The sequence below is a fragment of the Betta splendens genome, chromosome 14, assembly GCF_900634795.4.
Source record: "Betta splendens chromosome 14, fBetSpl5.4, whole genome shotgun sequence".
NCBI classification, from domain to species: Eukaryota; Metazoa; Chordata; class Actinopteri; order Anabantiformes; family Osphronemidae; genus Betta; species Betta splendens.
The window spans coordinates 6,609,995-6,624,507 of record NC_040894.2 but is presented as its reverse complement, the minus strand read 5'-3'; the positions used below and the strand labels follow the sequence as shown (position 1 = coordinate 6,624,507).

Sequence of the window (14,513 nt, the reverse complement as noted above, 5' to 3'; positions counted from 1 at the left end):
GAGAGAAGCTTTGGATGCTTAACATCTGCACCCAAGAAAAGCAAAACATCAGCAGCACTTATTGATGGAATTTGAAAAAACATGTCCGCCCTTCAGAGACGTGTGGGTGTGTTGAAAACTCGCATATCCTTTTTGAGACTGCGGGAGTGATTCATATTTGTTATGTGGCTTCGCTCTGGCTTAACATATTGTAAACAAACATCATCGCAACTGTAATGAATAAAACCAGTTAACAAACACAAGACAATTATTTTTAAATGACTGTACAACTGTCTGCATGTCTCAACTGGTGGGAAAGAGAACAAATAAAATCTTCTGCCTCATCCGTGATTGTTGTGCTCTTGAGCAAGGCACTGGCTGATTCAGTGAACTGTTTAGTCTGGAGGTCCAGAAGTGAATAGAATCATCTGTCTTTTGTGTTTTATTAACCCAGTTAAACAAACAAGATCTTAAAAAAACACACAATGCAAAGATTTGCAAATCCTATCAATCGTAATTCTGTAACAGTAACTCATCCAATGTGAGAACAGCTGAGCGCTTGAACCAATGAAAAACAGGGGAGAGGCAAATAACCAAATACAGAAAGCACCTGGTCTCCCGGTGGATTCAACTGCCAGCGATCACAGCTTGATATTGTTGTAGTAACAAACCTAAAACTAAGGTAACTTAAATTAATGAAGGTCCAACTTTGACATTTAACTCTTTTGATGAAGGCTGCACCTGGAGAGGCTGCTGAAAACACATCTCCATGACAACAGAACAAACTCCACTGATGAGAATGTGAGGCGGGTGAAAAGGTGCATTGAGATGACGGGCAGCAAACGTGGATGTTTATCTAATATTGTTTTTTTTTACTACACTATTATATGTGTTATATATGAAATGTAAGTAAATTTGGTTACAGCTGTCAAACAGTCACAGCAGTAAACGTAATATTTTTTAAATTAAGTGCAGAAAAGTCAACTCAAAGCAGCAGTGAAATACTAGAGTCATTTACTAAAAAGTAGCTACAGTGAATATAAAAATAAAATAAGAATAATTTAAGTTAGACCTTACCTGGTGTCTTGTCTCTAGTGTGGTTTGGTTTCACATTCGCCATCCTTTCATCCTTCATCATCGCTGTGTCACGTGTTACACTCACACACACACCCACACACCACCACATCTCAGCCTTAAATTACAAATAAAGCAGCCACATGACCTGTCACAGGGGGATTGTCCCCTTTTGTTTACTGGGATTCCCACACTTTTTGTTCCCTTTTCCATGAACATCATGATGGAGGGATTGTGATTCTCCCTCCCCAAACCTAATTCAATTCATGGAGACAGTGGAATCACTGGGATGTTCCTCTAGCACGTTAAACACTAATTTGAGGAAAGATCAGAGAAAAAATAATGTGTAGTTGTGCTGCTGATTGTCGTAAGATCAATTGTGCCTCCTGCTGCTCAGGCTCAGGCAGTACAGTCTATTATATTTAACCTGCGCAGTATTTATAGAACTTTATAATGGTGTATTTGTGCACACACCATTATACACATGTGCAGCAGGGGGAAGTACTGAACAATTGTCACAGTTTGAGGTACTTGTACTGTACTGAAAACAAACAGCCTGTAAATTGTATACTATGCAGAAACTATTAGAGTTCTAAAATCATTGTTTAAAAAGTTTACACAAGATCCCACAAAAATCCATAGTTCCAGTATTGCTGCCTTTACATTCATTTGTTGAAAATAGAATTGAAAAATATTGTGGAACTATGGACAACTAAGGAAATTACCTATGAAAATAATCAGCACAGAGATCATCAGTTGCAGATCTATGTATTTTAAACACATGTATAACATAACATGTTTTGCTAATAACAGTTTGTTTCAGACAAGTTACTTGAGTTACTTCAAGTTACCTGATTTTGCTGACTTACAACTTGTTTTAGTAATAAAATTAGTAAGATTTTATTAGGATGCAATTTAGTTTTCATGTTCTCGTTGGCCTCTGTCTGGTTCAATCGGTCTTCACCTTCAAAGCATTATTTTACTCCTTTTACTTAAAGTAAAAGTGAAATGTCAGCTTGATGAATACAACACACACAGACGTATATATAGATATATATGGCCAGAAATTAGTTTATATAAAATGGATACAGAGGCGATATGAGTATCAAAAAATACATACAATAAAAGTAAAATAAATGAATCTTATCTTTTCTATTTGGAGCAGATCAAGTTACCTAATGAAATGTAAAAGGCACTAAATGTACAACATTCCAGTTTTAAGGGCGTTAAACAGAGGCCAAGGTTGTTCTGAGATGAATGAAAATAAAACATAGTAAATCACAGGGTATTTGTTGTCTTTCATATGCAAGACATAGTGCAGGTTTTATAACAGAACATACAAAATAATTTTCAAATAACAACTATTTACCATCACAAAACACTAAGCACACACTGTGGGACTCACCATGACCTGGAGTGAACAGACGTCGAACTGGAAATCTAACATAATTTATAGTTTACATCATAATTTCTACAACAGCACTAAACACGCTAACGACTTACAATAAGGGGCGAAGCAACAAGCAGTAAAGGTCTGTATCATACAGATTGTTTTCTTTTTCTTTTCATTGGAGACACTGAAATTCGTGCCAAATATTAAAAAAAAAACAAGAAAAACATCAGCACCAAAGATAAAAATCATATTTGAAAGATTACACAGTGCCTGGTGTAGTGTCAAAGCAAAAGTCAAGTCAAAATGGACTGAATGTTGATGTTCTTCAGCCAGACGCTTTATGAATAATGAAGACTGTGGAGTGAGTCAGCACGTGCAGGTTCGTACTTTAATGCACCTTTTGTCATGACGTCAGAGTTACACAATGTCAGGTTTGTGTTATTATAAGAATCTAAACTGTAATAATAAACTAGTAATATTGTAAAATAGTCAAAAATGATCATGTACTGAAAATAGTCACAGAATAAGTACCGTAAAATAGTACTTAAGTACCCCTGTAGTACTTGAGTAAATGTACTTAGTTACCCACCACCTGCATAACTGATATAACTGATATAACTGAGTATTTGTACACAGTTGTGACTAAAGAAAGTTTAAATCAAAAACATTCTGGCCTAACAGGCTCAACACATCCCAGGCACTGCACATGAAGATGTCCAGTGGAAAATAATTAAGACTAAAAGGAGAAAACATTAGGCATGCTACCAACTGTCTAGAGCTCTACAGCAAACTACTTTCTCTCTGGAAAGACATCCACGACCAAACCACTAGCACTATATCTTACATGAGCAGGAAATATATACAAATATTGGTCAACATGGACATTTACTGCATTCTGAATCACAGGATGGATGCGAACGGCATCAAACTGGTTGCAACAAATATAATTCTTCTATGTAGCCAAACTATTAACAAGCAAAAATAATACATTTGGCATTTAAATGCTGAAAAACAAAATACAGTTATAGTAATTTGGAATGTATATGAAGCTTAAAAGAATCTGAAAATAATGTTTTACTGGTGATATTAGATATTTGGCCCATTATTATAAAAAAAAGCTTTACATAATACACACACAAAAAGGATGAATAGTTTAATAAGTGATTGTTGTTAGTAATGCAATTACCATTTCCTTTGTCAGACAGAGCTCCCATGTTTCCATGGGATGTGTTTCACCTTTCAGTTACACAGTTTATTTTAACATGCATACTTTAAAACTAAGCTAAAATGACCTACCAACAAAATCGTATTTTGCTGGGTTGTTGAGCCCATTAGATGTAGGCACGAAAAGAAAAAAGGTTTAAAAAAAAAAAAAGTGTTGAACTGAGGCGTAAGCAAAAACGAAGGTAGCGTTTTTAAGAGTTGTAACAGCATGCCAGCACTTCACAAACAACTGAAGCATTCACAGTAAAACAATGTCAGACGGTTTCTTCTGTCTTACAAACAACAGCTAACAAGAACAAACCTCTGTTTGCAAATGTTATTTCCACTGCATGCAAAGTCACTGACATTAATGCAAGATCTCACTTGACACAAAACCAAAGTCACTGTGGAACTTGCCTGATGGTGGAGGTGAAATGTGGCTTCAGCAGAATGTTGCACTAGCTTGGTAGACATTACATGTAGGTTAGAATTAATGTAAAGTACACACAATCAAGGTCTTAGGCGAAAAATGTAAAGAAACAAATCATTATAAAAAGTTAATTTAACATATAACTTAAAACGTCCACCTTTTATAATGAGGTGCAACTTGTCAGAGTCATGATGGACAATTAAAACACTATCCTAATCAATCATATGGCTAGTTCATGTGTGAGAATATATTACTTCCCTATATTCCTCACATCATGTCATCGACTCAATAGCCAACTGGTGCAACAGTCTGCAGATCGGCCATCTTTGTTTTGCTCGTTAGCCACAATTACATTACAGGACAATTGATTTGGAATGATATCTATGAAGGCTTTCTTATTTTTACATTCTGCGTTGGGAGGACAGTTTAAAGGCTGATGTGACGGAATGATGCAGTGTTCACTAGGTTCTTATTTTGCTTATTTAGCCTTACAATTAAGCACAGGGAGACAGTATCTTAGTGTCATGCAACACATACAGAAACAGATGAAGGAAAAACTGCACTGATTACGTCCCTGTTGAGATAATCCCACCCTTCCCTAGAGCAGCTGATACAGAGGCCTGATACTTATTTAATTTTTGGTCCCCAGTTCCTCTTCAGTTTTTACGAATGTCAGCGTAGACCACTGGCTCCATCTTGTGGAATGAGTTTTTGCTGCCTGAATGATCCAACTGGGCGTATATCACCGGGCCCTGAAACACAGAAGAAAATGAGCAGTCAGTACAAACACTAATGAAGATTCAATCATGAAACCACAAAGTCACAGACTTTTTTAATAAATCTAGAAAAATGGTACATTTACAAATATACAGTTCTGAGATTTAATAATCCGATTTCCTTCTTTTCAATGTTGACTCTGACTATACTAGTATGTAACTTTCTCAGGCACATGTAATGCAAAGCAAAGCTGAAACAATTAGTAATATAAGATTAATCGATTAGTTAGATTAACCAGAAAATTGTTTATATGAAGGAAGTTACTGTACATGTTTTTCAATTTTTATGTCAGACTCAGTTTTGACAAATTTTAAATTTATATTCTAGAAACAAAATTATTTTAAGCCATTTATTGCCAAGTGTTGGTTCGGTGCATACGCTGCAACAAAGACATGACCTCTAGAACTCAATGTATGGAAATAAAAATGATTTGCTGAAAGATTTAAGACGAGTCTGTCTGCGCAAACACTCCCAGTGAGGATTTGTTCAACTGCTTAGACGCAAAGGTTCAAACCAACGAACAAACAAATATGAGCCTTTTGGAAAAGGGGGTGAATTAAAAATCCCAAACTTCTCTCACGATATTTCATTGGAAACACACAGCACATTACAGAGGTAACAGCCTTTAAACATGTCAGTGGGAATCCAGTGACTTCACAAACCTGTTTGCAGAAAGGTTTGACAAAAGAGCCTAAATGAGGAATTAAAGGCAAGTATGAACAGTAGAACTGATGACAGCAAGTCAAACCGGTTTCAGTGATCTGCTGCTGCTGCTTCTCACACATTAGCAACAATATCAACCTGCCCCTGATGCACTTTCTAGCATATACAACGGAAAATGACTCATACATTGCACAACACGAGATTAGATGGCTAATATTGAACTACTGAATCTGACTCGAGTTTGCCAAGTCTGTCTTTTCTCCTAACATTTTCCAACCCCATACTCTTTCTGATCTTTGTTTAAGAGATGCTGCTTTGTAGTTTTAGTGGATTTAAAGAGTGCATAATTAATTAAATAATATACATTTTATATACCAATTGACGCAAACTAGCGTTTGTGTGCATCTAGATCAACAGAAGCACCTAAATGCAACATGTTCCCAGTGACTTGGTGGTAGCCAGTGGATTCCCTGTCCAGCTCCTACCTGTAGCGGACCCGAGGGAATGGCCGACTTGGAGCCCTCCAAGCCAGACTCCACCTTCTTTCGTGGCTGTGGAGCCTGAGAGCTCACACTTTCCAAGGATGTACATCTAGTTTAGGGTTATCATTTGCCATGGTGTGGAGTAATCATTGGTGCACAGTCACATGGAGACAAACACAAATAATGGGACATATGACAAAGATAAAATAATGAGAGATGCACACATTAAATGCTGGATGCATGACAGCTCCCAGTGACAGACAGTGGGAGAAGACTAGAGGTGCACTGATATGATTTTAGACATGTACTGATGCTAAATAATAAAATAAAGCTGATATAGGTTCCAAAGTAATAGCAGTCACTGCATATACAGATCCCACCACTAATGGACAAAAACTACATTTTGACTTGAGACAGAATTTAGTAAATATGTTTGAAGTTGTGAATTAAGTTAGATTCAAGACATTTTAATTCACTCACTCATTCCTCACGCAGTGTGGAGGGTTCAGTGTTAATGGGTTATTATGTTTTAAAATTAATTATATACTATAAAAAAAAAATCTTCCTACAGTTGTAGGATATTGAATCTCACTAGTCCAGTCTGTAAATTATTCATTGTATAACAAACAAATTATCAGTGCACCACCAGTAAAAGTCATCTGACATCAGTATGAACATTTAGACCACACGTCACAATTTCCACAAATTTACAATATTATGACTCAACATGGTCAACAAAAAACGATTTTTGCTTGACATTTTATGACTCGACAGCAATAAAACACTCAGAAAACAAAAAGCTTGTGACAAGGACAGAGTGGAAAGAAAGTAAAACATGCTGAACATGCAGATGAAAGTATATGATGTGACATTATTAGAAAACAGAAATAAGGTGTTATATTGGAGGAAAGTGACTGGCACCAACAGCAACCCAGGAAATCAGATGAGCTCAGGCTTAAACACCAATCTACTGCAACTGTGTATTACTCACATTCAATATTCTACATTGTTATCTGATTGTGGCGAACAACGTGGCGGAGCATGCAAAATGGATACAGCCAAACCTTCAAGCAAAGAAATAGGTTTATGACAAAGTCTTTGCCCAAAACATTCATTAGCAGCAACGTGTGACAGCCCAAAACACACAAGAGGGTTTTCGTCCACAGGTAAAGACAGACAGTGTGAATCCTATTCTCATGCAGAGAGAAGAGGTTACGGTTTGAATGTTTAATCAGTGATGGAGCAATACCTAGTAGAAAAACAAAGATTTGGGAAACATTCTCAACACAAAGCAGAGAAGAAATCTGTGGGACTTACCTTCCAATTCAAAGATTATCTTTATTTAAAATTCACACACACTAAATCCTACATTTTTAAATAACAGCCCTGTTGTAGTGTTGGAATATTCACAAATGTACATTTTACTAAGCTAGTTTTTTTTTTACCCAGTCGCTGTAAAAGCAAAACTTTTATTGTGGTAGTTTTATTTTTTTTTTGCCATTCAGTATAGGGGACAGTGTTGCTGCAACTTACCCTTCGTAATCATGCCGGGTGCGATGTCTCAAGACAAAGCAGGCAGTTAAAGCGACGAGGACGAGCACACCTAAAGCACCACAAACTGCTCCAATTATGAGGGTGGCGTTGGTCTGAGGAAGAGCTTCTGGACACAACGAACACAGAACAACAGTAAATGTTGGTTATTATATATGAAACAGGCATTCTTAACAGTAGGAACGATTATTAGTAAATTAAATGCACATATACATTTAAAACTTTTGTTTATTTTACACCACTGACATAAAAATATTCTGAAGTCTAGAGAAATGGAAAGTGTTGTTTTATCACTTGGAATTACCAATACCTGCCTATTCAACAAATTAAATGGCTGCGTGTTTATGTAAAATACAAAATAAATTACTAGTGAGAGCTACAAAAAAAACTGCTCATGGGGACTGATGTTCTTTTAAGCACACAACTGTTTTTGGCACAGTACTGCTTCAAAGCCTGATATAGAATTAACTCCCACCTGAAAAGGTGGAGCAACCGCTGGTGAGAAACGAGGATGACAAGCTACCACACGTACATGTGGGCTTCATATAACGGCAAACAACAGGAATAACCCGCACGACAACAAGTTGCCGTTACACGGAAAGTGTTGTTAGTTAAAAAAAAAAAAAATGGAAAAATACCAGCTAGAGCTGGAAAGGGTTGCACAGCAGTGAAGGAGGATTTGAATCAGTCCACAGTTGGACCAGTCAGTTATAAATGAAGATGATTCGGTACCAAGACTCATCTTCAAATGTGCGCCCAACCAAGACCACAGGAAATAGTAACCCTGCAGTACCTCAAGACTTACAGGACTCATTACATCTCTGGACTGTACTGTCGTACATCGTGGAAGGACACTGCAAAGGAGGCAGCTGCTCTCCAAACAAAACACTGCAGCACATCTAAATACTGCCAAAGACCACCCGAACCCTGCACAGAACTGCTGGGAAAATGCCCTCCCAACAGATGAATCAATTGTTTGTGAGGAACACACATGTTTTACATACAGCGTAAAGAGAATCGCATACCAATGTACAGGCCTCATCCCAGAAGTGAACAAGGGCTGAGGGAGCGTCTGATTTAGCGCCGCGTTGCAGCCACTGGACTAACAGAGCCTGCTATCATGAACTGATGGGAACGATGACGTGAGGGTGACACTCGGTACTGGTTGGGTGATACTGTGAGACAATGGCCCTAAACAATGAACTGAATCAACCTTTTGGCCGTGTCAGACTTCAACCCAACAGAGATAAACAATAAACAGGAAGTGCTTGACTGACGCATTTATAGTACATTTATAAGGCACATTAGTACAAGCTGCCTAAAACTTATTTTCATTCAAATATACTCTATTACAGAAACATTTCACATTTGCAGCATGTGTTTCAATAGAAATCTGAACACTCACCTCTCCTCACGACCCTGAGCTCTATTCGAGCCACTGTTCCAGTTACGTCTGGCGGGTTCCTCACGTCGCAGAAGAAGGTACCGTTGTCACTGAACTGCACCGGGCCCAGCTGTATGGAGACGTCCTTCTTGTTGATGTCACCAACAAACTGAACTCTTTCTCTGAACTCTGGTACTCCAGGAAAACCTTTCCCACCACTATAGTAGTAAATCTGATTTAAAAAACAAATAAAAAACAAGACGGGTTTAGTTTGTGTTTTTCTGGAAATCAAACACACAAACACTAATAAAAGACTTCACAATCACAAACCACAATCATATTTAACATTATTAAATGTGTTTGGGTTGAATGACAAAATATATAAATACATAATCTATGCGAGATTATTTTATACATGCCTAGTGAATGGGAAACACAGCAAGAAGGTGCTTCTCATTACTTCCACCTGTGCTAGTACCGGTGGTTCCATTTGCACTATGACACATCAACTATCTTACAAGGACTTTAACAGCATAGCACAACCATATGCAGCTGAAACCTCCAAACTCAGTTATCATCAGAAACATCAAGCATATTTGTGTACTTGGTGTTTTCCTGTTTCCTCTAAAACATTTGCAGAACTGTTCTGCAGTTACCTCATTACTAAAGCTGGAGTCAAGAACATTAGGCAGAAAGCAGAGTCATGACATCCCTAAACAGCAAAAACAAACTAAGTCCAAAAAAAAAAAAATAATTTAGGTGTAATCAAGACAAGTCTGGCTTTGGTTCACACATGGACACGGAAGCCAGAGTTTTTGTGAAGCCATGGCTTCTTTACTCAAAGCAGCATCAGCTGTGTAAACACAAGGACAAGTCATTTCTATTGAAGTGAACCATTGTAAGATTCTCAGTAATCTAGTTAGCTTGAAACTGCCATGTTGCCTCATGTTGTACTCAAAATCCACATATCTGTATGTTTTAAAGACGGGCCAGGACTGATTTATCTCGACTGATTATGGTGTCTGAAATGCCGTGTTTAAACTGGCATGTTTTAAATGACATGCTTTGAGAGAAAACAAGCTGCGACTGCACATTTACAGGGTGTTTTTGTGAAAGGCCACAGTAAAATGCAAACAGCGCAAAAAAAGCTCCTGATCTTTGTCTTTACAAAATTCATCGGGGCAAACATATGATAGGGTGTGAGACAGGCAGGGTGGATGGTCGGCGGAAGAAAAGAAACACAAAACATTTTTAGTGACAATGAGCGGCCTTGTGTGCTCGGCTATAGAGCTCCTGATCCTCCGTGGGCAGAGCGCCTTCTGGTTTTGTGAAATCCTACTGTTCTCTCCACAAACACACACATAACGACTGAGGTGGCATTTTAACATACATACGCTGGGAAATGTAGTAGAAAAGTTTTGTTTTGAACAGGTTCTTATCAGAGCACAAACTGAGACAAACTGGGTGGAAACAAAACAAGTGTTTACAAAATTAACCAAATTACATTGGGTGTGCTTCAAGTGCTGTCCACCCCTACGGCTAAGTCATCATGTCTGACTGATCTATAAACAAAAGAGGAGTAGGATTTGTGTAGGGAAATGACCCACAGTGCTCCACACCCTAAAAATGTTCTGGATTCTAAAAACACAATTTGCTCTTTGAACAACACAATAAAAGGTGTTAGAAACAAAGGTGGTCTGAAACACCAACTGTTTAGACCCCGATCACTGATCTGCTGTATTAAATACTGTATGTATACTGTAATTGTATATTTTATGGCACTGAAAAAATATTAAGAGAGTTTTAATGCTTTAGAGTTTTATGTTTTAAAACTAGTGAATTTACCTGAAAGTTTTCCCAAAGAGCTTTGCAAGTGTGCAACAAGAATCAGAATTACTGTGACCCTTTTCAAGATGAAACAGTAACATGCTAAAACTATAAACAGGTGAAGCTGGTTCTTTATGTGCTGGTGCAGATGGAACAATCGCAGGAAAACGTCCTGCAGCTGCGGGAAATCTTCACAGAGAGGACAGAACCAGTGAGGACTCACCACATTTGGGGGACTGGATAACTTATTGTTGGGATCATTGGGCTGAAAACTCCAGCTCACTGTGGTAGAGCTGCTCACTACTTCATGGGACTTGAAGGTGCATCGAAGAATTCCTGTAGTGCCATTCTGAACGATCATCTCAGGGTCAGCATATATGTCGACTGCCAACGTGGGCTTTGTGACTGTTAATAAAAGAAGGGAAAGTAATGATGCACACAAGTAAAAATCTGAATGCTCTCTATAGTTCAATGATTTGAGCTTATACTTTATGACAAATTGCAACACAATATAACAATAAGTACCAATAACTGCATTAAAACAGATCAAACAACAGGATCTATTTATCGAAGATTAATTTACAAATACTATGTTTTGGTACATTATCCTTTAACTAATAAACAGAAAACATGAACACAGAGTGTGTGACAGATGGGATACACAACAAACTCTTCCAGTCAGACTTAAACTAGAGAGGTTACGGTTATATGGCATGTGGAATGTAACCATTAGGCTACAAGTGGATCCCATATCCTTGAATTATTAATGTCCATTCACTTAGCCATGCACTTAAGTGACCTAATTCATAGTCTAAAATAAATGATTTAGTTTTCCACGGCTGTAACTTGGCAGCTGTGAGGTGTCAGACATTTCTTTCACTGTCCTTGCCCCTTTGTTGTTCGTTTCTTCACTTGTGGAAGTTTATAGAACTCATTGTTTACGTCCTGTAGACCACTACTATAGTTTCTGTTCCCTCAGCACAGTATTTCGCAACATTAACTTCCTGAAACCTGATAGAGTCATCTTTCCAATTTCAGCTACTGTCACTCAAATTAAAGAAGCAAATATAATGCAGTTTTGTTATCCAAGTGTCACTTTCAACCTAACTGCATGTAGTGGCAATAAGCAGTAATAGTACTGTACAAAGATACAGGCCTAAACATAAACAAGGAAGAGAACATATCAGACATCCAAATGGCTACGCTGAAACAGTCCTGTAAGAAATAACATGTGTTGTACATATCAATGTTGCAGCTAAGCAAAACACTTATTAGATGACTGTGACCAAAGAAGATTAAACCTTTAAGTCCATAGACTTGCCTCGACTTTCCACTGGCACTGAAAATTGAATTATTTGTTTTGCACAAAATCTACACAGAATTAAACTATTTGTAAATCTCCTTTTTTTTACAATACACCTAAAAAACACCAATGTATATCAGAAAATGTATGCTCAGAAAATGGTGGCAACACATCTTAAAAAAGACAGGACAGAGCCATGTTCATCCAAAGAAGGCTTTTAATATTACCCTTATATAACGTCTTAAACACTTAAACTGCTTGCGTTTTCCTATGCCATTAACTGATCTGGACTGGAAAAGGAAATTTATTTGGAAGCTCAGCTCGTTATTCTATGGAAAAGTCGAGCTACACAGTTGATGCGTTGGCACCGTTTTGATGGCATTGTGGTGTAACATGTAACATCGGTGTTGGTTAACCTGCCTGCTAAGGTGCAGCTACCTGGTCTGCTAACTTAGCTTAGTATATAAATATAAAGTAGAGTATAGTAAGGCTATCCATTGAACAACACGGAGTGAAACGAACAGACTCATGCCTAATTAAACCGCTAGTGAACGATCTGGCACTTTAAAAGGGGCCTTGGTCGATATAAAAACTACCTGCTCGATACAACTCGCACGTTAAAATACTCTATCTGATCGAAGGCGAATCAAACAATCCACATCTCAAGGAATTGCAGACGCGGAGCAGCTAACCTAGCTGAGATTCACCGTTGGGTCCCTCACCTATTGCTCAACGACGGCAACCAGGGCGGTAGCCACGACTCTGCACCAAAGCCCACTTGGGTTTCCCTGCATTTAACTATTCCTCTTCCACATGAAACGTCACGTCGACGCCTGTAAAACGAGGCTCTCGCTCGTTGCGCTCTCGGGGGAAATGAACGTTGTCGGTAGTGGTAAATCTCGCCCGTAGCTCGGAAGAGGAACAAAGGTACGTTAATTAGCAGTATTATGAGCGGAGGTTAGGGGTGTAGTTAGGTTACACGACATGCAGCACAACATCGCTAACTAGCTAACATCAAACCCACCTGGGATAAGGAGCTAAAACCCGAACATTGGTTAATTAAAGTTTAAACAAAGTTTGACATCACCACTCACCCAATGCAACAAATATCGTAAATCCAATGAATGACGCACGTATAAAGACGGCGTTTGGCCATTTTTGCTCCATTATGCTGTTGTAAACAGGACCAGTTCCCTTTTTTTCCCACCCTCTATCTATCCTGTTTAGTCGTGTCTTCTTCGTGAGTGCGGGTTCATAGTGCTGGGTGTCACTGTCGCCCCCTACAGGTCTGTCGTTCAACTGCATGCGTCGACTACGTGTGACCGCTCGAGAATATTTTACCATTTTAACAGCATTTTTAAAAATAATTTATTTATAATGCTTATGAAGTAAGAGCTGATGTTAACATACAGCTCTATATATACTTGAGGTGAGGTGGGCCATCACATTAAAGGTGGCAGTAAATCAGTAAAAACACAGTCTCCACAAGCCATAATAACGCAAAACATTATAATAATTAGGGCTCCAACTGCACTTTCCTTAACATAAATGTATATATACTTAACGTTAAGTAGTCAGAAGTACACAGTGTGAGCCTTGAGACTATTATGCATTTTTACATATTTATTTCTGAACATAAATTCACTCATTTTATCATCCAATCATTTGTGGGTCTCAACATACATTTTGCATTTAATCCTATATTATTAGAAATTGCTGAGAAATCAACTCAATGGATATTCCACAGTAAATTAGTGACTGCCTGTGATTACTGCCCGCAATGTTGCGGAATTACTGTATTAATGGGCCACAAATTTGTTAGACTTTATGATAAAGAGAAAATAAATGTCTCAAAAACAAAATGCACCAAGTCAATTCAATAAGGCCTGCCGAAAAAATATTATTCCAATTTTCCACTTTAAGAGTACAAGTTTTCAAAAAACAAAAACTGAACAGTGTGCTTCATAGAAACAAAGGTTTGCAACTCAGGCTCGTTCACATACACACCCGCACCACCTCACTGCATTAACACACTGTAATAATCTAACATAAATATCAACTTTAGATATCTACATTATAGACATATGCAACTTAACAAATACGTTAAACATGCAAAATGAGAAAACACTCTTAAACCACACAGTGCTGCTGTATAAATGTGTATATACTGTGTACTGTTCAAGTTGCAATGCCAAGAGATTTCATTTTGCCCCTGGAACCGTTTTTTTCCTTTTATCCTTTTTTCACAAGCAGAAAATGTATTCAGCATCATATTTTCCATAAAAGCATATTTGCAGCCTTTTCAGAACACTGAGTCACAAGCTTTATCCAAAGCAGACCACGACTGCCAATGATTCACTGACTTGGAAGTTGGAAAGCACTGAAACTATTAAGTTGGTTTCTCAAATCAAATATCTTCTTAATGTGCGCAATAAAAAGCCATAAAG

At 37.9% G+C, this 14,513-nt stretch overlaps 1 protein-coding gene across 2 annotated transcripts; it reads right to left on the bottom strand.

Annotated features, from left to right (window-relative positions):
* Positions 1-2,098: 2,098 nt before the first annotated feature.
* On the bottom strand, positions 2,099-13,320 carry mpzl1l (myelin protein zero-like 1 like). Of its 2 annotated transcripts, none has more exons than XM_029172703.3 (6): positions 13,161-13,320; positions 10,987-11,168; positions 8,958-9,168; positions 7,535-7,661; positions 6,005-6,110; positions 2,099-4,831 (listed from the first exon to the last, which is right to left on the bottom strand). In XM_029172703.3, the coding sequence occupies exons 1-6, from the start codon at positions 13,231-13,233 to the stop codon at positions 4,736-4,738; spliced, it is 795 nt and encodes a 264-aa protein (XP_029028536.1). In that variant the 5' UTR covers positions 13,234-13,320; the 3' UTR covers positions 2,099-4,735. The 2 variants fall into 2 exon arrangements, with proteins under 2 accessions (XP_029028536.1, XP_029028537.1); XM_029172704.3 differs by having other exon boundaries at positions 7,535-7,658.
* Positions 13,321-14,513: the final 1,193 nt, after the last annotated feature.

Bases quoted from the DNA above. Each gene is read 5' to 3' on its own strand.
- mpzl1l (XM_029172703.3), bottom strand. From the start codon at position 13,233: ATGGAGCAAAAATGGCCAAACGCCGTCTTTATACGTGCGTCATTCATT. The intron at 6,111-7,534 runs GTAAGTTGCAGC...ACCCTAAACTAG, and splicing joins ACCCGGCATGATTACGAAGG to ATGTACATCCTTGGAAAGTG. The intron at 4,832-6,004 runs GTAGGAGCTGGA...TCTGTGTTTCAG, and splicing joins TTCCCTCGGGTCCGCTACAG to GGCCCGGTGATATACGCCCA.